This window comes from Struthio camelus, chromosome 6, assembly GCF_040807025.1.
Source record: "Struthio camelus isolate bStrCam1 chromosome 6, bStrCam1.hap1, whole genome shotgun sequence".
In the NCBI taxonomy this organism is placed as follows: Eukaryota; Metazoa; Chordata; class Aves; order Struthioniformes; family Struthionidae; genus Struthio; species Struthio camelus.
The window spans coordinates 536,331-560,631 of record NC_090947.1 but is presented as its reverse complement, the minus strand read 5'-3'; the positions used below and the strand labels follow the sequence as shown (position 1 = coordinate 560,631).

General features: G+C 39.4%; 1 protein-coding gene across 11 annotated transcripts in view; it reads left to right on the top strand.

Moving 5' to 3' along the window:
• The window catches only part of PCNT (pericentrin), a 99,377-nt gene that overhangs the window by 31,607 nt on the left and 43,469 nt on the right, over positions 1–24,301 (top strand). For all 11 annotated transcript variants that reach the window (XM_068947675.1, XM_068947672.1, XM_068947674.1 and 8 more), the window contains 10 exons: positions 605–1,080; positions 2,474–3,050; positions 3,877–4,110; positions 5,794–5,958; positions 8,710–8,856; positions 10,144–10,295; positions 11,298–11,512; positions 12,064–12,272; positions 14,901–15,063; positions 17,594–17,737. In XM_068947675.1, coding sequence (XP_068803776.1) covers positions 605–1,080; positions 2,474–3,050; positions 3,877–4,110; positions 5,794–5,958; positions 8,710–8,856; positions 10,144–10,295; positions 11,298–11,512; positions 12,064–12,272; positions 14,901–15,063; positions 17,594–17,737 — 2,482 coding nt within the window. The remainder of the gene's footprint in view (positions 1–604; positions 1,081–2,473; positions 3,051–3,876; positions 4,111–5,793; positions 5,959–8,709; positions 8,857–10,143; positions 10,296–11,297; positions 11,513–12,063; positions 12,273–14,900; positions 15,064–17,593; positions 17,738–24,301) is intronic.

The window sequence follows — 24,301 nt, the reverse complement described above, 5'->3', positions numbered from 1 at the left end:
TTATGCCATCTCTTATTAGCTCTTTCCTTTTAAGATTCGATCCTGTTGTCGTCTTAGTCTTCCTGTTTACTTCTAGTGTATTTTTAGGATCTCTTTTTGGATTTTTGTGTCATTGAACAATCATTTGGTGCGTTAGCTTCTGTTTTTACACCACATTCTTTTTTTGGTGACATTTTAAGAACTACACATGTCACGGACTTGCATGCCGCATATAAAATATCACTGGTATGTATAAAGAGAGGAGAGTTTATAGAGGGCAGGATTAAAGATCTCTTTTAAAGTACGTAACGTCATCATAGCTTTATAAATTGAACTGCTGGGATGAAAAAAGGTGGCCCCAAGAGAAAACAACATAGGTACAATCTTAATTCTAGAATTCTGTCTCAATTGTTTCTTCCCTTCCTCTCCCTCACCCCCGATTGCTTCTTAATAGTAGATTGAATTTAAGTACCTGCAAACTAATATGTCACCCTTATTTTGTTTGGAAGGGTGACTTAGCTGCAAGAACTGAATTTCTCCAAGACCATAAGTCTTCAGACTAAGACACTTCAGACACTTCAGTTTGGTTCTAATACTTATACGTTTTTGATAACTACGTTCACAGGTAAAATACAAACTTACTGAGGATCACGAGACTGAGCTAAAGGGCGCCAGAGAAGAAGTCCAGAAAATAGAGAAGATGTATAAAGAAAAAGAGGAAAAATGGAAGTGTGAAAATGAGGACCAGAGAATCCAAACAGAAGAAAAGCTATCACTGTTGCGTATAGAGCTAGAAAACAAATCGGAATGTGAGAAGCAAAATTTGCAAAAGGAGTTTGAACTTCGTGAAACTGAAATGAATCAGCTTCAAGATCAGCAGGCTGCCAGAATTGTAGAATTAGAGAAATTGGTAAAAGAGCAGCAAAACAACTTGCAACAACTAGAGGACAGCCTTGCAAGTGCACAGGCTACACAGAAGTCTCAGGAGCAATACGACAGTGAACTGCAAGAAGCCAAAGCACTCATGGCAAAAGAAATGGAAAAAGCCACACTTTGTTTGCAAGAAGAATGTGCGTTTAAACTTATGGAAGCACAAAACAAGTAAGTCTTGTGTATTTGGGGTTTTTCACTTACTGGGAACGATCAGAGCTAATCTTTAGTTCAGTTACTGTTACTGCTGCTTTTTTATTTTAAGGTTAAGAAGTGGCAGTCATATAGGTTTGTCACTTGATGGCACCAGCTAACTTCTGAATGTAAAGCTCTTATTCTGCCGAGGAACAGTAATACTGTCCAGTAAGAGTTCCTGTAAAGATTTTACTTCATATAAATGCATTGAATTTAGTCTAGCAAATCAAACGAAACCTAGTCTGGTTCTACCTGTTACATGTGAAGAAGACGACAACGCAGCTGAAGATCCTGTGCTAGTGTTTGTGGAAAGGAAGTGTTTTCAAACAGCTTAAATGAATTTGAGCACTTTTTTTTTTTTTTTCTTCCTCTGGTGAGTGAAGCTTTTGTTGTCCACTGAATGATGAGGTTGATGGGTCATATTCAGTATTCCATAGCAAATGAAATTCTGGTTAGAGATGCAAGTTGTAACTGCTCAGTTCTGTGTCCCTCCCCTTCCCTTCATTGATGTTAGCATATTAAAGCAAATCTTCAAACCAGCGTGTTTGTATTTGCATACATCATTTTAAACTTACTCCTTCTTCCCTCCCCAAACATATACTCATAGAAGATATTGGGGAGATAATTACAGCAAGAAAATGTTGAAAGCAGGAACTTAGCCCTTAAATAACCAATCACTTCTTAATTATTGACATCCCTGTCCAAAAATACTGTAGGTTATGATTACAGCAAATTGCATTATTTTATATACTGAATCTTCTGCATCAAGCCTTAAACAGACCTCATATAGCTGAGAGAGTTTGGAGGGCCGGAGGATCCCGCATATGCTTCCACCATGGTTTTATGTCTTGGTCTAAACTGCTTGTGTTTAGAGATTTTTGCTTCTGACAGCTTGTTTGCTTGCAGATAACATGTTCAAAATATAGATGGCTTGTATACTTTGTTACATACGATATTTATTATGTCCTACTTGCTCTCACATAGCAATATTTGGTCAAACTGTCTTTGAAATGGCACCTGAAATTCATCTTTTGGTTTTGGACATGTTGTCAGAGATGCTTTTTCCATCCACCCTATCAATGTGCTTTGAGCTAGAATGAGAGCTGCTCTGTATTAGTGAGCAATTCAATAGGAGTGCATGTCTACTTAGTAATAGTAACCAGAAATCAACAATTCCCGTCGCATAAGCCCTTAATTATGTGGCTATGAAATAATCTTTGCAATTTGCTTTGGATTAGTGCTGTATGTGAAACCTAGAAGTAAAATTTATGGAGGCTAAGTAAGGCCTGCTTCTTGATATTTCATTGTTTATTTATTTACCAGTGCCTGTTTTGACAACATTCTCTGAACTTTCTTGGAAATAATTTAGATTTATAGAGGAACACAAGGCTATGACTCAGAAATTCACAAGTGAGCAAGAGATTCTTCTCCAGGAGCTGAAGAAGAAACATGCTGATGAGCTCGAACTCCAAAGTCAGCAGTTACAGGAGAAGCATAAGCAGCAAATTTTGTCCCTTACAGCTGAGTTTCAGACAAAGCACCAAGCTGAACTTGAAACACTGAAATCTTCACTAGAAAGTAAACAGCAGGCTCAGCTTGAAGCTTTTGTTGCTGAACTCCAGACAAAGCATCAAGCACAAATTGATGAGCTGGAGGCTAAACACTTATCAAATCTGGATTCCTTGGAGTCTTCCTACCTATCTGAAATTCAGACTATAAGAGAAGAACACAAGCAGGCTCTTGTGGACCTACAGATGCATCACACAGAACAATTCCGTGAAAAGGATAAAACAGATCAAGCACGCTTGGTTCAGGAAATAGAGATGTTGAAATCAAAGCATGCTGAAGAACTTCAGCTTTCACAGAATAATTTGAAAATTGAGCTAGCTACTGTTCATATGGAGAAACTTAAAGCCATGGCTGTTGAAGCAGAAGAAGCTCATAAGGTGAGTCAAAAAGAGAACGTGGCATAGAAGGTGAGATGTGATGATACCTTCTCAAGCCTCCTTAAGTAGGAGAAGCTGTTGAAATGGGTGGAAATCCCCTTTTCCTTTCTTGCTCTTGGCGTGTGTTTCTTCAGCCTCCTTTGTGCTAACGCTTGTGCGGCCATCTTATGAGCTGGGTTAGGAAACTAAAGCTGAAAATTAAGTTGAGTTTTCTAACCCAGTATGAGGAAAATGAGGAGTGAGGTCTTTACTGTTGGGGTGGGTGAAAAATGACCCCAGGACTTTTTCCAAGTCAAAGAGGTAGGAGGGCTTAGCTCATTGTTGGAACTTCAGGGCCCTCCAGAGGAAGAGATTTCCTGTTTTCTGATTGGTTTCCTCTCACCCTCCCCACTTCCTTAACAAGATTTGTTGCATTTTTGTGCCCACTAAGGCTAAGAAGAAAGTCTTGCAAAGGGTAAGAAGGGCATTTTTTTTCCCTCACATCTTCACTAACTAGTTTTAAATCTGCATTTTAATTTTTCTTGAGTGTCTTCATACAGAAAAAACTGACTGTAAAAGACTTTTTGAAGATTGTGATGATGAGAAGCACTGTCGTGAATAAAGGAAAAAGTCGGGGGTTTACAGAACTATTACTACATAGGAAAAATGAACCCATTTCAAAGATGTGGCCTGTGTATATGTGTCCTTCATTCAGGAGACAATGTTAATGTTTACTTAATGAGTTTTAGTGAGCTTTTACAGCAGCCTGTTTACTTTATAAATAGGGTACAAAAAGTACTTGTCCTTATATTTTTTTTCTCTTGTTTTGTTTTTAAATTTTACTTAGGAGGATTTGAACACAGCTCTTCAAAATCAAAGAAGCTTGCTGGAAGAAGAAAAACGTCTGGCCCTGGACGCATTACGCGAGGAAGTATTGCATATGGAGGAAAAGCATAGAAAAGCACTCCAAGAACTTCAGGATCTTCATGAGGCAGAAATTAAGAAACATAAGGAAGAATATTCCAGGGAACTCCAAAGAGAATTGGAGAAACTAAAAGCACAGCATGAACGTGAGCAAGAGGTCAGAATGATGTTGATATCTAAACTTGAAATTAGCCACGTTTTAGAATAGAATAAATTCAGTTTTATTAAACCCAGAAATAAGGCTCTATGTCTAGATGCTGTTTGGCCTTTTTTATTGATGCCGGTAGATAAGAAGAGACAAGGTTAACATTTTTACGTCTGTCTATCTAAAAGGTTTTAAAAGAATTCATATATATTAATTACCCTTATATTTATTAATTTAAAATAGTGTTGGTAACGTTTCTATCTTTCAGGGAATTTTTCATTTTCTTTTGATTTCAGGTTATTTTTAATTCAAAATTTTAAAGCTTCCATTTTGATTAAAAATAAGCAGTTAATCATTTAGGTCATCAGCAATTTGTTGAAAGTAACTACTAACCTTAAGCTTGTGTAAGCGAACAACCTTTGCTAAGATTGATGTCGTCTTTTTTTCTTAGTGCAATTGTAGTAGCTAACGCTTTCCCAAATATATTTTCATAAGATTTGAAAGTCTTCCTTGTTGCCCTTAAAGCTTTATCATTTCTTCTTCTTGGGGATATGTATGTATAAGCTTGATGGTATTCACTTTTGTAGTGAATGGTAGGAAGTTAATCCTCTCAAATACGTTCTTTTTATTAATTAACATTGAAATGGAAAGAAATCTTTTCCTTTATTCTTTTAAACAACCCTATTGTGTTAATGTAAGCAGCTTCAATTAGTCAAGACATCTCTATTCTATAGTGTATATTACACTTGTTTGTTAGGAGAATTCACAAACTAAAAATGAGTTTTATCTAGCTATAAATGAACAACACAAATTCTGTTATAAAATAACTTATTTTTGCTTTTTTTGCTTACTAATTTGAAGAATTGCATAATATGCCAAATAACTCCCTAATCACTAGTGCGCTTTTGTAATAACTTTGTGCACCTTACGAAAGTATTTAGCTTTGAGGAGATCCCTGTGTTCTTTGGGATTATCAGTCTTTAGAGCTGGTAGTGATTTCCAGCTAGCCGGAAAGAATTACAATCTATCTTTTATTTTGGAAGAAAAACTTAAAAAAAAAAAAAAAATTATTTTCCCCTTTAGTGGTAAGTCCTCTTGATTATTAGTGGTTTTTTTTTTTTTTTAAGCTCTTGATCCTAGAAACAGGATTTCTCTTGAAAATTCCAGTGACTGCAATTATTCTCGTTAGCGAGATTAATGGAAGAAACCCTTTCCATGATATTTTTTGGTGCAATTTCTTGTTTGAGATATGGTTAATCATTGAATAATTGCATTACATATAGCCACCTAATGACTAATAGTATTTCTAGGAAGATAGATCTAACTTTGAGATATGCTCTCTTGTGTTTTCCACCTTTTTTTCCTTTTTACTTTGAGTTTCTCTTAGATGAATATCTGTTGGAAGAAATAAGTAAGGAATACTCCACTAGTCTGACCTGAAGGTCTCCAGATTACTCAGCAATTAATACAGGAGATGTTTGGTATCTAATACCTTCTTCTATGCTTCCTACCTATTTTTACCAACTTGCATTCTTATAGTCAACATGATGAAAAATGACAGTTCTGTTAGCTGTAAGAATTGCAGAGAACTGTTGTGAAAGTACTGGAAGAGTTTGGCTGGACTTGTTTTTTTTTTTTTTTTTCCTTTTTATATTGTAACACTGTAGCTAAAATATTTTATATTATTTACTGCAGATGTATGCTTCTGCATCGGCATCTGAAGTAGAGACTGTGCGGACAGCTCTTCTGGCTCAGTTTGAGGAGGTAAAGTTGAAGCAGCAGCTTCAGTTCCAGGAAGAGATTGAGCTGCTGAAGTGTCAGTCAGAGGTACTACTTGAACAGCAAATTGCACAGCTAAAGGTGGGTCTAACTAAAATGAACTTCAAAGCATGCATTTTTCTGAAAATGAACAATTAATATCCATTTTTGTTCTTTGGCTGTATGACTTGAAAAAGACAACTGTTAATGTTGCAACTAGAAAAGCAGTATTAAAAACATAATGCACTGTATTGTAAGATGCTACTGTATTCACCACAGCTATATCTTAAAATCCTGAATGGAATGTGAGATGGTGTCCTCTAAACAAACAAAACAAACAAACAAAAAAGTACGTGCTCTGAGTCATAGTCCTTGTGTGCGCTTATGTTCTGTTTGTCACTTGAAACTTGATTTTCTTTTTTGTGTCTGCAGAGACTACGATCTTGACCCATCAGCCCAATGTTATATAAGCTTTTCTTGAGTGTGTGATGAGTGTGAAGACTTTTGGTATAAGATTTTTGTCAGTTATTCTTAACTTCTGCTTTCCTGGGTTCATTGCTGAGTTCCACACTTTTGTCTTGATGAGCATCTTCAAGATGCTTATCCCTGAAAATGATCTCTTTGGTCTCGCGTGCAGTGCAGTAACTGCATGTTATCTTCTCAGCCTTGTGCAAAATGCCTTCGTTGCTTAGGTGGCGAGCACATCTCCAGCTATTGAATGAGTGGAGAAGATGCCTTCCGTGTAAGAGATACGGAAACCCACCAACACAATGAGAGCAGTACTGATACTCACCTCAGTGTTATCGCTGCGTTGAAGGTCCAAAGTACCTTTGATCAGATGAATTACCATCTCCCTGTTTGCTTCTCCTTGGGAAGTCTCAACAGATCCTTACTGTTCCTGTTAATGCTGCAAATTGAAATAGGCTTCTTCCTGGCAGATGCATGATCCTTTAGAATTAGATGCTGCAAATGAGCAGAAAATTTCTCTCATTTCCTGCCTTTGGCCCACTGTGGTGCGCTGGCACTCGGATTCATTATTTGACCTTTTCCTGTCTGGTGGCACTATCCATTGAAAGAGAGGACAGACATATATCCCGAAAAGCTGCTGCTGGGATATGGCATTGCTGTTCTCACCCCAGGGGCATCAGAACCCTGGCCTCCATCCCACAGAAATTGGCGCTGGTTTCCATACACCTTAGGCTGACGTGTATGCATATACCCAGAAGGGATTCATGCTTTTCTTTCTCTTCTGCTGCCTAGGCTCTTTAGTTACCGAGCAGTATTTCGGGCAGCAGAAACCCCTCTTTTTCTTGAAATTCTGCCAGGAGTAATTCTGTTGCTGGCGCAGCCACCTCTGTTTTTCTGCTCTTTACCTTGATGACCAGTGACCACATGACCACTCTTTTGATCCCCAAAGAGGGTGACTAGATCTCTCCGCAGTGTCAGGCTGAGCTACCTCAGTATCTGATACAGGTTTTTAAAAGGACCCTCCCACCGCTGCTCACTTACGACACCATGCTGGTACCAGCCAGAGTTTCCTTCCTTTCTCCCCCCCCCCCCCCCCCCCCCCCCAGAAAAATTGACAGAAAGTACCAGAATTTAGGTGTTCCGAGTTCCTTTATACCTAGTCTGACATCCTCTCATATTGGAAACTCTGCTTCTGAGAAGGACAGGCAGACTATTTCAGAGACTCTGACCACCGGTGACTGTACTGGTTAGGGAAAACACTTGTGCTGCTTTGCCTCTGTTCATTTGTAGCTTGCTCCCGGGCACTCCTGAGTATAACATCCCGGATGGACTTGGCTCTTCTGACTTGCTCTGCCTTGCAGATTCTGGGATGTTTTTTGTATTGTTATAGCCTAAATGCCAACGCCGGTCTTGCAGGCAAAATATAGATAAGGCAGAAATAGCTTCAAAAGCCATTGCCTTGGCTGTGTTGGCAAACCTCATGGTCTCATTAAGCGGCTGAGGAGCTGAGGGGTCGATGGCCTGCACTGCTTAGTGCAAGCTTTGGCCAAGTCCTCCATGAAGGATCCAGGACAGCTCAGGTGACTGCGTATGTCTTGTTCCTGTACTCACTTCCTCAGAGTGGATGCTCAGAAACCATATTTCATGCCCCGGGCAAAACCTACTTTCTTTGCTCACCGATAAAAAGCATGGGATCTTTCAGTCCTGAGCGTGTAGGTGTTCCCAGATCAACTTGCGCATACACTTTACAGTGTGGTCAAGATGCTCAGGATTGGAGGATGAGAGGATCATTACAGGTGCAATTAGTTACCAGGATTTCTTTTAGCCTCTCTGAAGGGATCTCAGGGCCTTGTTTCACCTCCCTTACTTGCTGATGCTGGAATCTGGGATGTTTGATAGCGCCTTCCTTTAGAGCACATCTGTTCCCCTGAGGTACGTGAGGTCCAACTTAATAGCTTCTAGATCACTTAGCAATGTAAATATACCTTGTGGATTTTTGATTTGTTCTTGTAAATCACTCGTCCCGCATGGAACTCAGCGCTATACGCGTAACATAACTCGCGGTCGCTCAAAGTGGCTTCTCGCTCTCGCTGTTTCTCTCTCAGCAATTAGACTTATTCAGCTCCTCATCGCCATTCCAGAACCTTGAAATTATGCAGATCTCAGTGAGCACATTGAGATAATGTGTTTACCTATTTAGCTACTCTTAAAACATAGTTTTGGCATAATTTTCTTCATTTGAGAGCTTAGATTGTAAGTTACTGCTAGTTGATCTGAGCGCTAAAATGCACGCATTTATTTAAAAAAACGGGGAGGGGCTTTCTTTCAGAGGGGTTGTTTTTTTGTTGTAAAGGATTTATAATCCAAAGTATGTCACTTATGCAGGAGGAATTTGAAGCTGAAAAAAAGACTTCACTACATGACAAGGAGCAGGTGTTGATTCAGGAGAGGGAAAAGGCACAGGCTGTTCACGAAAAGGAGAAGGAGATGTTATCGGTACAGCTTCAGGAAAAGGCAGCTATAATTATCCAGGTTTGTGGCAAATACTTAAACCTAGATTTTAACTGTTCCGTGGTTGTATTTTAACACCACACTTTCACCTTTCTCAAGATGCATGTGGAAGGACTGTGTGTATAAACTCCAGGTGACTGCTGTTTGGCAAGGTGTCATGTATCATGTTTGCTAGCTGGAGTGCCATGGCAGTAACATGGAAATTGAAACTTGGCAGTAGCTTGAGATTACCTTAAGCTCTTCAGAGCTCTTCAGCCGTTTTTTGGGGAGATTACCACTGCTTTGGAAGGAAAGGCTGGATATTTTGCTTTCAGTTGTCTGTGTATTGATGCCATCTGTATCTGTCCAAAGAAAGCTTTGTAGAAAAAAGTGCTCTAGCTTTTTAGACCAACTGACCTGCAGCTGGAGGGGAAGGGGTGGGCATACTGTTCTGTTAGGCTTTTATGTTTAGTGGGAAAACTAGGAGGTGGTAGGAGTAACACTGAGAATTTCTCCTACTGGAATAAACTCATTGTTGTTTCCTGCTGTTCGTGCAGGGTTTAATGAGTAGTGAGAAAGTTGACGGGAACAGAATGCTTTTCTTTTCTTGCCCTTCCTTTCCAAATAGTTATTTTGACTCATTTGTTGGCTTGATTTTGAGACCAAGTTTGTTGCTATAGTACTGGTTTGTTGGGTAGCGTGTAGTACCAAGTGTAACACTGCTGCTGGATAATATCTCGATTAGCGAACTCTGGCAGGGATGGGGGATGAATATTCCTTTTTTTAAATGGGATAGAGGTGTCATCAAAACACAAATAGGAGGAGAGAAAATATTTTTCTAGATGTTTTCTAGAACTTGTTTTCTGGCATAGAATATAAAGGAAAGAAGAAAACTGTCAGAGACTGATCCTGAATCAGGTTGCAGTTCAGGTTTGTGTGCTTCACTGTCAAAATTTATGCCAAGCTATTGCTTTATGTCTTTGCTTTTCGTTTGCTTTCGTTGTCACACCGGAGTTTGAGGTGTGAACGTGAAGTTTTTGTAACCTTTTTGCATTATTTGTATGCACTGAGTCTGAATGCAGGTGAAGCAGCTTCTTTAAGCAAAATCTACGTCAGCAAAGGAGAAGCAAAATAACAACCATTCATTTTTAGCCTTTCTGCTGTCCTTCATTTCCAGTCGTTTTGGAAGCAAATTTGCATAGCAACTGCTGAAGAGACGATGATTGAATATACAGAAAGTGGTGAAGAGTAAGATCATTGAGTGAAGTTCAGAGTTCAGGCAAATTGATTGGCTTTCTGTCTCTTGCATCATTACTCTATTTTCCACAGCTGGAAAAGAAAGTAGAGTCTTTAAATCATGAAATGGAAGAGACTAACTCTGAACTGGAGACCCTCCTTCAGCGGCGAGATAGAGAGAACCAAGAAGGAGGAAATTTGGTAGCCATGTTGAGATCTGATATCAATCAGTCCCAGGATGAAAGGTTTGTACATCTTAGGATATATAATGCTTAGTGTTTTTTGTCTGGCGTCTTATAAATAAATCAACAACAAAGTGCAATTAGGCCAGCTCAAACGGAAAGTGTAAGATGATGATAATACTGGCAAGTGTGCTATACTTGCAAGAGTGTCTGAGTTTTGTTAGTACTAACTTAACTTGATATAGAGAGAGAATTTTTTTCCTATTCCATTTTCAGTGTGGACTGATGGAAATTTTGGTGTTTTGGGGTTTCTACTGTTTATAATCTGAGCAAAGGCTAGGAAATTAAGAAAACCTCTTGATCCTAGAAACTTTTCAGTGCAATGTAAATCAGGTTGATTTGTCCTTGGAATGTATGAATTAGAGGAAAAGCTGTCATGCTGAATAAGATTTTAGAAAAATTTCCCTTCTCACCTTTAAGAAACTATCTTACTGCTTACTGGCATTTCCAGGACTCAGTAGTACTTCCTCTGCGTGGTTTGGTTTGCTTTAGAATATTAAAGTATAAAAGATGGCTAGTTCTTGGATCTTCTGTACCTGCCTCAAGTATTTCTGAGTTTGCTCAAACCTTCACAAGAGTGACTGTAGCAGGAATTGTGTAATATCACACACTTCAGAAGTAATATTAGTGTTTTCTTAAAACTAAGATGACCCCATGAACATAACTTTCATTGTCCACTGTGTCAAAACATCCCTAGCTATGCTGATGTTAAAGATAATACAGTAATAGACATGTTCTCCCTACTGGCACTTCGATAGATATGGAAGCCTGAGATGCTTGTGACTGCAGTATGATTCCTCCATCACCTGTGGAGAAGGCAAAGGCTTTTGCCAAACCTGCCCGTCGAAAAATGGCCATATATTTTTGTGAATCATCTGAATTATCTTCACTGATAATTGTCAAACTACTGCAAGATCCCATTTTAGACTGTTAGTTTCTCAGTGCGTTCCAAGTGTCTTTAAATTGAGTGCGTGCAATTTTGCAATGTCTGTGCTTTCATTTTAGGAAAAAGTTACAGGAATCTTACCAACGTGTTTTGAAATTGCTTATGGAGCTGGTGAAGGCCACAATAGCTATTGAGGATCTTATCTGTAGAAAGATTGGTCTTTGTCTTGATGACAGTCTGACTTCTGGAGATTCTAGGGAAAGTCACAGTGTTATGGAAGAAATAGGATTCATACAGTATTTCAAAGCCAAAGAGAAGCATCACTTAGAAAAAGGTAAGTACAAATCTGTTGGGTGCAGTTACATAATATTCTTGAAAATGCTTTTTCATTTCATTTCATATTATGCAGAGGAGGTTTCACATTTCTTATGACTATTCATATCAGAGGGAGGAGGTTCTAAACAGGCGTATCTCCTGTTGCAGCCTTTTCTATGTCTGTTTCAAAGTTTCTCCACACTTAACTTTGTGTCCATCAGTATTCTCTCATTTTAATCCTTGTAGTAGCAAAAATACTAAACTGTGTCTGGGAAAGGCTGAATAGATCATAGGGGTTGGGGGGGGGTTATTTTTTTGTTTTAGGATGGGATGTATTAGCCTCAGGTAGATAAATCTGGGGTCGTGTATTGTTTTCAGGGGTCTCAACCATGTTTCACAGCTTACACAATATTCCTCAACATAGTGAAGGAGGAGAGTGTTGGTTTGTAAACATCTAAGCCATTCATCATTGACAATTTTTCACCTTTTAATACTTACTTAAGACCAAGCAGTGTTTCTGATGTCAGTCAGTGGTCAGTTTTGTGTCATTTTTCTGCGTGTTTTTGATAGATGAGCTGCCTGATGAAACTCTCACAGAACACAACCAGCTGTCTCCAGTGACTGATGAGGGGTCTGAGCTGAGCCAATACTTATGTGAAAGCATTTTTGCAAACCCAGACCTGACCTGTGAAAATGAAGAAACGATACTGAAAATTTGTCATCGCTTGCGCACTGCAGTGGAAAGACTTCTAGAACTAGTAACAGAATCAACTAAACAAGTAAAATAATGCTTTTTCTATAGAGATGTAATATTACTCTAAACACGTAAAATCTGTTTTAAGGTTTGATGTATTTAGCACCTTGTGCTATTGGCTACTTGGAGGAGAAATATTTTCTCCGAATATAAGACAAGTTATCTGTACAGAGAAGCATGTGCATCTCTGCTTCTCGGAATGCTCCTTGTAAGTGCGACTTCAATAACTTTTTTATCCTAAAGGCAGATCCTGTAGGAAGAAGAAAAATTTGCCTTATTTAATCAAATTTAAACTAGGATTTTAGATGCATGCTTGGCAAGACTCCCAGATCCTTCCCTGCAGTTCTGCTCTTGAGCTCGTTGGCCCGCAGCCTGTACTGGTGCCAGGAGTTCTTCCTCCCCGGAGGCAGGACTTCCCTTTGAACAGGTTCCTCTCTGCCCATTTCACCAGCCCATCGAGGTCCCTCCGAATGGCTGCACAACCACCTTGTATTTTGGCCGCTCCTCCCAGTTTTGTATAACCCACAAACTTGCTGAGGGTGCACTCCGTCCCTTCGTTTAGGTCATTGATGAAGACGCTGAACAAGACTGACCCCAGTATCGATCCCTGGGGGACACCAGTACTGTGATGGCCACTTAGGGCCACTGATCATGACCCTCTGAGCCCAGCAGGTCAGCCAGTTTTCCATCAAGCAAGATAAACAACATTCACTGCTCTCCCCTCATCCACCAAGCCAGTCGTGGAAGGCTAGCAGGATGGTTAAGCGTGACTTCCCTTTTGTGAATCCATGTTGACTGCTCCTGATCACCTTCTTGTCCTTCATGTGCCTGGAAATGGTAGCCAGGATTACTTACTTCCTCACCTTCCCAGGGATCAAGGTGAAGCTGACTGGCCTGGAGTTCCCTGGTTCTTCCTTCCTGCCCTTCTAGAAGATAGCAGTGACATTTACTTTTTTTCAGTCCTTAGACACCTCTCCTGATCGCCATGACCTTTCAAAGATATCAAGAATGACGTTGCAATGACATTGGCCAGCTCCCTCAGCACTCGGGTGCATCCCATCAGGGCCCATGGACTTGTGTGTGCCCAGTTTATTTAAGTGGTCCCTGACCTGATCCTCCTCCACCAAAGGAAAGTCTTCCTTGCTCCAGACTTTCCCCTTGGTTTCCAGGGCCTGGAATTCCTGAAGGCCGGTCTTACTGGGAAGGACTGAGGCGAAGAAGGTATTCAGTACCTCAGCCTTTTTGGTGCCCTTTGTCACCAGGGCCCCCACGTAGCAGCAGGCCCACAAGTTTTAAAAGCCCTCTAATCAACATGGCGATGTGCCCTTATGCTGGTGATTTTCAGTCTGCAGATACTTTAGTGACAGCATATTTCAAGTTTTGAATTAAATTAAGGATATTTTCCTATAAACTAATCTTGTTTTGCTGTATTGTACCTCTTTTATCACTTGGAATCGCTTCGGTCAGAGTGGAACGAGGCACAGATTTTATAACAAAGTGTTTTTGAGAGGCTGTTTTTTAATCACACTTCAGAGCAAAGCTTCTTCAAAATTAATAAGCAGATTCAAGAAAACTCAGTCCCCTGTTAAAATGCTCAGTACATGTAGAGAGCAGCAAGCAAATATCTTTGTAATTATTTTTGTCCTACTTAATTGTAGTAGAAGGATCTGGACTCAACATCATAAAATAATTTGAGTATTTCCATACTGAGTTTGCAGTGTCTAGACATCTCGGCTTTGGGCAAAGGAGTCATAAGTCTGAGGTAGATGCCCAAGTCCTATACACATTTAGTGTATTGAATTCAGTGCTACAGTAATTAGGTTGTTGAGTAAGGAAGCCCCTAATTTAAGAGAAAATATAAAGGAAAGGAATCTTGAATTCCTCTTCTCTTTAAGTACCTTGTGCAACCCTGAGGTGAGAACCTACATGAAACTTACATTCATCATCTTTAAAAATCCATCCTAGACCTAGGTGCTTAAATTGTACTTCTGAGTACTGATGTTCCTTCCAGTAACATGTAGCCGTTGTGTGGCTAAAGTACTTGCCCGAGCCTTGGTAGATCTGGATTCTGGCCCGCCTTCATTAGCTGTGTTCAAGCATACTTTGCTCACCTCTGTGAAATGTCCTATCCCCCAGGATAAGCTAAATGTAAGCTACATGGGAACGTGGTTGCTGTATTCTTCTTTGAAATCTAAAAACATCGTACGTAGGAATGCAAGATATGTAGGTTCAGATATAGAAGTGGTGCCGTACTTGGAAACCTGATGGCACGTTTACTTTGATGTTTATTTGACATGCTTGAGTCCCTTTAGGAAAGTAAGTTCAAGGATGCCTAGATTTTGAAATTCAAGTGGTTCAGGAAATGTCAGGTTGAGCAGCTCAGCCAATAGGGAAGTATCTCTTATTGTGCACAGTAAAGAAACTTATGTGCCTAAGGAAGATCTGCGGTGAAAATGTACGTATCTGAGTACCAGGAGTCACCACAGTGCCTAGGGGTCTGGGGCAAAATCAGCCTAGTGCTGAAATAAAACGTCACAATCTGGACCTTAATGCTAACAAAAGTTAGGAGTAAGATTTTTGTTTATGTGCTTGTAGTACTGTTACACTATATATGTATGCAGGAACTGATCCTGGGGGGATTGTTTTCTTTTAGCTGGAAAAAACACATGAAATCCATGCACAATTTGAAGAAGAATTCAGTCGCCGAAATCGGGAAACCGCCCAAGTGGTTTGTCAGCACCAGGAACTAATGGAGTGCCTCAGTGAGGAAAGTGAGGCCAAGAATCAGCTGGCACTTAAGCTTCATAAAGCAGAAGGTAAGAAAATGAAGTCCGTATGAAGAGATACCAGCATTATTTACTCATAACACATTCCTCCAAATATCTAAAAGACAGACATACAATATGAGAGGGTGTTGTGCTTTTTGCTGTTGTTGACTTGCCTGTCTAATCCATCTTTTTGCATTTCATATTCCTACGTTACCTGAAGCATGGATCTTCTCTCTTGCAAATCTACTACTTATTTCCCTTCATCAGAATTGTGTTTACCTGAGGCAAGCCTGATAGTGTTTATTCCTATACTTAAACTAGTGTCTGTGTGTGAAAAATACCATTATTTTTAAAACAGCACTTTGCATTCCTGCATGTCTGAGTGTGGGAACTTGGTTTATTGAAAAGAAAATACACTCCCAGTTTAAATCAGCCCACCTGTCTGACCCTGGAGGGGTTCAACATGAGCTAGAGGAATGCTTGATGGTAGTGTCGGCATAAAGAGACAATAAGAGGAGACAGGAAGGCTGAGGCTTTTAATTATCAGAGAGCTATTTTGTGATTGGCTGTTGAATGCTATGCAATCTTCACCATTCTGATAAACCTAAGTGATGTGTCATGTTAGCCTATCATGTACCTAAGGTTTAAATTAGCAGGAACTGATGAAAAATTACTTGCATATTGTGTGCCTTAGCCAAGAAACGCTTTTGTTAATAGTAGTTTCTGAAAACCTCTAGTGGAAAGGAATCCCAAGGAGTGGGTAAGGGAAAGGGTAGCAGCAGGCTTATAAACAAAAGCAGAATGATCCAGAGCAGAATGCAGTGCAGTAGCATTTGGCTCCAGGAGGAGTACTAAATTGTTTAGATTCATTGTGAGAACTTGAAAATACAACCCACAGAGATGTAAAATATGCAGCGATTATATGAAAAGCCTATTTTTTCATTCTTTGACAAATAGCTAGTTTAGACATTCTTTTTTTAAAAAAAAAAACTTTCTGTCGTATATTCAAGTCGCTTGAGATATTAATTATTTACACCTAACGAAAACTGTGGCATGTAGCAGGACTTCTTTTTGACTTGAAGAGAACTGAATAATGCATGCTGTCTTTGAGAAGTGAAAGGAAGCAGCTTTTGGGAAAAGGGGGAATGATTATATGCAAGATACTAAAAATGGAAAGAGACAAAAGGTTAGGAATTAGGTCTTAAAATCATTACTTAAATTAGGAAAAGTGTTTAGACTGAATAGTATAAAATTTATTTCTAATACCTAGAGCTTTATAATAAATGCAATTCATGAAGATAAATTGCAAATTAAGCAACACTAATGAAACATGTGCCAAAACCAAGCAGTAAAAATAAAAAATACCTTTTATAGCAAAACCCTGCCAAAAAGGAATAAGATAATCTCATCAATAGACGTTCTTTTCTTCTCTGTAATAATTATTGAGTGGCTGTGGTATTCCTTTGAAATGCTCTACTCCTTTATCCTTAGCTAAATTTCTGAAAATGTGTGTTAACAATTTGTTCATGCAAAGCTAAATTTGGCTTTTTTGTTAAAATGGCATTATTTTAAAAGATCTAGTCCATGTACCTCTGATATTCAGGAAAGGTGTAGCTGGGTTATTGCTCTAGCTGTTACTGTAGCTTGCAATAAAATAACTACATCTCCACAGCGATGCTTGTACTGAGAGCTGAGCAGTCTCTTGTTCTGATGAATGCATGTTCAGACAGGCATAAAGATGTTCAGAGTTGTCGGTAATGTTACGTTGCCATAGTGCTGATGCAATTCCTCTAATCTGATGCTGACCTCCTGTTTGGGGACTGTGAATTTGGTTTGTGGGTATTCAACGCTTTATCAGAAAATGATCCTGGTTGTAGGACAACAACACTGTCGTGGACTGCATATCATCAGTCTAGCTCTCCCTTGTGAGGATTAAAACTTTAGGTACACTGCTTTGGCCTGTATTCTTTGCCTGCATGTAGGGGGATCTTTGAGGGTTTCCACATTCTGGGGTTTAAGTCCTTCAGGTTAAGCTTCTCTCACCAATCATGGCATCTGCTTTCCATCTCTCTTCTCAGTCATATTCCATTAGGCTGACTTGGTCTCTCCAAAATCCTATTTCCTTCCTTCTTTCTGTGAGCCATTCCTGGATTTATTGGTCTCTGAATTTAACATCTGGTCTTTTTTTTTTTTTTTTTTTTTTTTTCTTCCTCCCCCTTCCCCTGGAGAATCCATTTCTTCAAACCACGGCCCCCAGCAGGGGATGTATGAGGCTGTCCTATGTTCTGAGACGGTCTCAGGCCCTTAAGGCTGAACAAGCCCTCATATACATTCCCACATGTTTTAAGGTACTTTGTGATGTAGCAGCCTCATAAAAATCTATCAGAATACATAACTGGTACTCTTATTTCTTAGGACATTTCAAAAAGTTTAGCTACAATATAAATTTAAGTCATTTTACACTTTCTCTGTCATTTTCCGTTGTTTGCATTAAGTCATCTACTCCATGTTTTCAAGTCATTTTTTCCAATGATGAGTTTGTCTGCTATTTTATTTGCATTCTGACTTGGCATTTTAGGCATTATTGAAGGCTATGTTGCAGAAAAAGCTGCACTGGAAGAGGCCTTGAATCTGAAAGAAGAATCTGAACGTCGCCTTGTTGTGGAACTGGAGAATATGCGCGAGCGCTTCCAGGAACTAACCCAGGAACAGGCAATTCTTGGTGAGGAGTGGGTATGAAAATTAGCAAAAAGGAGATTGTCCTCCAGTCAGGTTACTGCGATGTGTTTCTATTAACATTCCACTCTTTGGATTGATGGCTTAGTGAGTAGCTCAGCCTGGGACAGAGGTGAACATGACCTTCTGATAAAAGCAGAAAATAACATAAAGCAGCTGGTTCTTCACTTCTTGGAGGATAATATTGCTAGTGAAGAGTACTACTGCAGTCTTCTGTTTAGTTAGAAATGGACAGTGTCTGAGAAAATAAGAGGGATGAATTAGGAACTAAATTAAAGGAAACTAAAGGAAGTTGGTTGCAACAGATAATTAACTAGTTAGTAACTGGAATGCTGATTAATTAACACAGTGCAGTCAGAAGAGAGATGAGTTGGAGCTGCAAGGTTCTTGACTGCTTTCAGTATTAAGGAGTTAGTTTGATACTGTTCGAAGGAATAAGCAGATTTCCTAGTGTATTTTGGGTTAAGGAAAAATTGAAGCGATGATGTATTTGGAGCCTCGTACTGTGAATGAACTTTTCCCCTGCTCCCCAGCCTTGTCTTTCAAAACAGACAGACACATGACTGAGAAGGGTGATCGTGGGAAGTCTTTAATCATGAAGCTGAAAGTCCGTTAATGTTTTCAAAGGAAAGAGCATGGATTGCAAAATTTGAGGTAGCTTCATTGGAGGGAGTAAGGTGAGGAGGTATCTTAAACATTTTAATATTAAAGTGCTTCACTACAAGCCAAAGACGAAAAGACAGCCACTGAACTGCCAAGTCAAACTCAGAAGATAAGACATAGCAGTATTAAGTTATCTGCATAACTCAACCCCTGTCTCCCACACATGCAGTATGTGGTAAGACTTCAGCTATTTATAACTATGGAGAGCTTGTCTAGGAATTGGATAAGGGGAAGCTCTTCAGCATATGCTGGATGAAGTTCTGATAGCACTCAACAACTAGAAGATGGAACTGTGCAATGTACATTACAAATAAGGAGTGCGCATTTTTAACAATGACTGCAGTGATTTACTAAAAACCGAAGAATCTTAATGTAATAAGCTTGTTTATGTATAGGGTATCTTTTGATTCACGGAAGAAAATTCAGAGATTGTTCTGTGGCTTACACTATGCCATGCCATGCCTAATACTTAAGTGAATTTGTGTATCATCTTCCAGTAGAATTGTTATCGCTTGGGGTTATTGACGTTAGAGTTCTGCTAATGTCAAGATGAACCTTCACCTGTGTTGCATAGATCTCTTCTGCTTGAGGCTACTACATAAGATAGTTGTACGTAGTGTCTGGATAGGCCAGAAGTAAAGACAGTGGGAAATAGTTTTTTAGTGGACTTCCCTGTTGCTGGTGATAGAGGAATGCCAAGTCTATAGGCTTCACACTATGGACTCAAATTCTATATGAGTGTACTCCGTACGTTGCAGTTACCTGTCCTCTTTTCAGGAGACTCTGTTGCAGGCTTCTGCCTGTCTTTCAGCCCTACTGTGTCACTCCTCTACAACTCTTGTGTGCTTCACATGTCTCTTTCCCATCTCATCGTCTCTTGTTCTCTTCTCCTTGCCGCTCTTCATCTCTTTTCTGACTCTTGACTCTCCCATTGTCTTGTTCTTCCCTGCTCTTCCTTTTTTTGACTCTCCACAAATCCTTTCAAATATAGTGCAGTCAAAATAGTCATGGGGCACATATGTTAGCACTGAAGCTGTGTCTATTGCTCTGACCTCTCATATGACATCTTAATAAAAGCTAACTGTTACTTTAAGAGAAAATTTAATAGAGAAATGGAATATAACCTGTGGGGATGTAACACAAATTGTCCTGGCTTACAGAATCTACAATCTTTGCCACAGAAAGTGGAGGAGGAGCCAAGGGAAAACACTTTTTCTCATGTGGAATGACAGAAGAGCATGAATTCTTTTAAGGAGGCTGTAACTGAAAATAAATGCACATTACACTTGCTTTACAACAGTGATTATGGCATTGAGTAATAAGTCTCAAAGGAAACATAAAACAATTCTATGATGTTGTAGTACACAAGTACTTCTGGGTGTCATGGAAATGTATGACAGGTTACAAAGACTGGAGATCTGTTCCAGTTCTTTGAATCCCACTGGCCGGGAACTAAAAGGGCATTTTGGGCGTTCAATGTTCCATCTCACTCTGGGGAAAACTGCAGATTAAAAGAGAATGTTGATTTGTCTTAGAAGATGCCTAAGTAAATAGCCAAAAATCTTGCAACAAATTTACATGGTTATAATATAAAGGCATTTGTATAGTAGCTATAGACATAGGTTGACATATATGATCAGGAGCTTTGTGTCCTAATTAAGATGAAGTGCATTTTTGCCTAATCCAAAGGTAGGCACTGTCCCTTTATGCATGAATTTCTAGTGATTTGTAAGGTGGAATGGATCAAAATGTCCTATTTTTGTTTTGTACATGTTTATATGCTTTGATTTCTAGGAACTCCTATCGCTAATGTAGCGCAAAAAGAAGGTTCAGGTTTGTAATGATGAGTGTTTTTTCTGTTTATTTGTTGTTGTTTTTGCTGTAACACTGAGTGAATGAACTGATGGTTTTGAATATGTTTTAACAAAGAGGAACAGTACTTCGTAAACAGGCCCAAGAAATTACTGAGATTATGAATATCTTGGCAAAAATTGACACCACGTCTGTGATCCATCAGAAAGCAATTAAAACTAGGTCTATTCAAGTAACTAATCAATATTTAAAGGAAGAAGTTTTGCTGCTGTTGGGCTTAAAGTGCCTCATGCAGTTACCTTCATATTTGTCAGCTTCATTTTTCTTTTGAGGGGACAGAGTGGCTTGTAAGCTTGCTGTGAGCTTCTGATGATTCATAATGGGTTGTTGGAATGGTTAAATTAAATTTAAAACAAATTGAGACTGTGAAATGGAGAGCTAGGAAAAACAGGGGAAGAACTGAAGGAAGTGTAAGGGAGCCTGGAGAAATGTAATTAGAATGGATAGGTAGATTAGAAAAAAGAAGGGGAGAACAAAGCGATAAAAGCTAGTTATGGATGGAAAGATACAGGAAGGAAAGGTTACAAGATACTGGAAGGAAAGAAGAAACAGAAAAGCAAGCAAGCAAGGAGACAGTTTTTACGCTTCCTGAAATAAAACTTGTAGATACCAAATAGAAAAAGATTTTTTTTTCCTTCCCTTTTTTTCTTTTTTTTCCCCCAGACTCAAGTGAGAAGTAAACATGTGGTCTGATAAATTCATAGCTGTTATAATCAGGTTTTGTGGGCTACTCAAAATACATTGTTATTAGTAAGTTTTTAAATTAATTTTGTCTATACAGACATGCATTCAATCGGGTACACATGTTTTCTTATATTTCTAAACTTTTTTCAAAGGATGTGACCTGGGTATACCCAGTCTCTCAGGTGAATAAGGAAGCATTGCCTACATTCCAGTTAGAATTAACACTGCACTGGGCTACCAGCTACTGTATCTTCCTTCTGTCTATTCAGATCTCCCTCAAACACTATGCAGATTTCCGATGTTTTTGGCAACCACAGCTCTGTCGTGAACTTTGCTGCTGTCTTCTCAGAGAGAATATCTAATCTGGCTACAACGTATTTGGGATTTGGCCTTCCCCATGGAGCTGCAATCCAGTTCCCGTTAACAGTTTATTAGAACTTGAACAAGTGTGTTTAAGTGTTGAGCCCTAAAACTCACCCCCTTCCCCATCCCAGTCTTCTCTAGTACTCTTCCTCTGGTTTGGACTTGTTTGTAGTAGTTGGAAAATATGATGAATAAGAATCATATTGTTTGGAGTTGGTTGACATGGCTTGTTCCTTGAAAAGCCACCTTCCTCCCTTGTTGGTGATATGCAGCACTAATGTGAGTAGAATGAATGGCCTTGCTAATAAAAATGCACTTAGAATGTAGCTTGGCATTTGCTAATGGGGGAGGTGGAGGAGTGGAATTGCATGATTTGAATTTGCATTAATAAAATAGCAGGTTTGTCCCTACTAAGATGTGAATCTGTGGTCTGATGATCTATTCGCATTGCTTGAAACTGTATTTATACACTTGGGGAACATGTATGAGAAAAAAATGCTCAACTCGATTGCATTTATTGAGAGAGCAGATACTAAATTTTAGCAATCTATTAAGCAAACATTTTAAATTCTATGTAAAATTTTATAGCCTAATTACATTCTCTCTCGTAACTTGCCTTTCTGGCTGAGGAGATGGCCCTGACTGCTTATTTCAGTTTTATCTAATCAATATTTTGTTCCTCAGAAAGCAATACTGCAGCTTTTAAAGCTAAAAAGAAGTCATTGACTCTAAGTACTGTGTTACTCAGTATTTGAAAGGAAAAAATCCCGTGCTTGTTTTCACAAAAGCATCAGTTGTTTTCTCCAGGGCTAATCCACATAGGCATTCCGAGGGTGGACCTGCATAGAGCTGTGCATAATATATGCATGCCTTGCTCTTCTCTGTGCACTGTGTATAAGCAAAGACAGTGGAGTACAGCTGGTGCTTTTTTATTTTATTCCCATCTCTTGCCTGGTGAAACACAGCACTTAGTGAAAGATCTCCTCTGTTGTGCCGCTTTTACTGAGATTTTAGCTCAAGTTAGGTCCACAATATGATGCACGTTTGCTTAGTGAACATTGATGCTTCATGAACACGTTCAGAAAAATTAGGGAGCCTTGTACAGCAATTGTACGGTTGCTGCTGTTACGTAGAGCTGCCCCTCTTAGTAATCGTGAACAAAACTAGCGCGGGGAGGGAAATGCAGTTGGAGTGTGTATGTGGACTATCACTCAAAGACAGAAATTATTTACTGGGAGCAGAGCTCTTTAAGATGTATAGTCTATGTGTATATTCTCCAGTTGTTCCTGAAGGCCCTCTGTTGAGTCTTCAATTTGTATCTCTGTGCTAAGAGGGAATAAAAACAGCAGGGTGTGCCTGGTGCCGGTGCACCCATGTGTGAGGGAGAGCAGGGCTCTCAGCACAGTGTTTAGCATGACTGTGAAACAAAATACTTCTTTCCTCTCAGCTAGTATGTCCAGTTGACTCGAGCTGGGAATGTGTGTGTACACTACATGTCTTCAAGAACCCAAGTGACTGATAATAGTCTTTTGTCTTTGAAGTGTTACTCATTTCACTTGGTTTCAAAAGCTTCCATGGGTGTGTAGCAAACCTGAAAAACGATCAAAGAATCTGATGTATTTCCATATCTCCTGAGTTTACTTTTACCTCAATTAACGCTTTAGTTTTACCTTGTGCATTTTAATACTCTCTTAATGCAGAGGAAGCATAGGTGCCAAAGTACGAGGCTAGGGTGGCTAAATCATGGCATCGTAGGGTTGGTAGGGACCTCAAGAGCTTGTTTAGTCCACATCCGTGTCCTAGAACAGGATCTACTTGACCTCTTTGTCTAACCTCTTAAGAAATTACAAAGAAAAAGACTTCAGTTTTCCTGTACAGTCTGTTCCAGTGCTTCATTATCCTCACTGTTGAGAATTTTTCCTAATGTTTAATATGAAAATTATTGCTGCGTTCTAAGCTTGTGGCGTATATCTTCTTAAGCGTGAACATGGAAATATTCGCTTCTCTTTTGCCTTGAGAGAAGCCCTGTTGTATTGTTACGTCCTGCCTCAGTATTTCTCACCCTGGCTTAAACAGCTCTGGATTGTTCAGTCTTTTCTTGTGTTTTCTGGATGTCTTATTCCTCTCCCCTTTGTTGGTTTGTTCATTTTAAAGTGCCTAGAAATTAAGAACTATGGATAATGAAGTACTAGGAAGGTTATGGAATTGCTCCGTTTTTGAAGGTTTGTAGCATCAATTTAGAACAAAACTGTTAAGTCAGAAATTCTGTGGAATGAGTTGCTGGTGCCTGGAGATGGCAATTCTTCCATCCTGGAGACTGGGCTAGGCGACTTATTAAGGTCCTTACTGGAATCATAGACTTTCCTTCCCCCCCATGGTTGAAAACCTTTTAAGATGAAAAATGGAATATCTGAAAGGTAAAATAATGAATTCTTGCACCACCTCTCTTTAAAGTCAAGAATAGCTTGACTTCTATTTTCGTGTTCAGGTTAAAATGTTAAAATAGTTTTTCTACAAGAGCATTCATATGAGATTGTTTGGGTTTCCGCATTAGATTATTTTGAGTCTCCTAAAAAGTGCATCCAGCTGGTTGAAAATGCAGCTTTTAGGTATCAGTTAGCTCTTAATAACTTAAATACTTTTGAGCTTTGTGTAATTTCATGGTTGTGATATTTCTTTTGCAGTCGGTTTAGGGCAAATGTGTGTCACCTTTTTCCCAGGTGTTTCTTTCCTTTGCAGTCTCAGGACTGGACTGATTCTGTTTAAGTGTGATCTCTCTCTGGGTTTTAGTCCCCACTCAGAGACTGAGGAAGAATAACTTTGCTTTCTTGTAGCAGCCAGCTTCAGGATAGGGCTCGGCACTGGTGGCCACCCAAAAGATGGGTGGGTGCTGACTCCACAGCTTGGACAACAGCAGCAATATCCAGCAGGTCAAGAGGTAGAGCAGTAGTGGAGAGATTGACCTCCG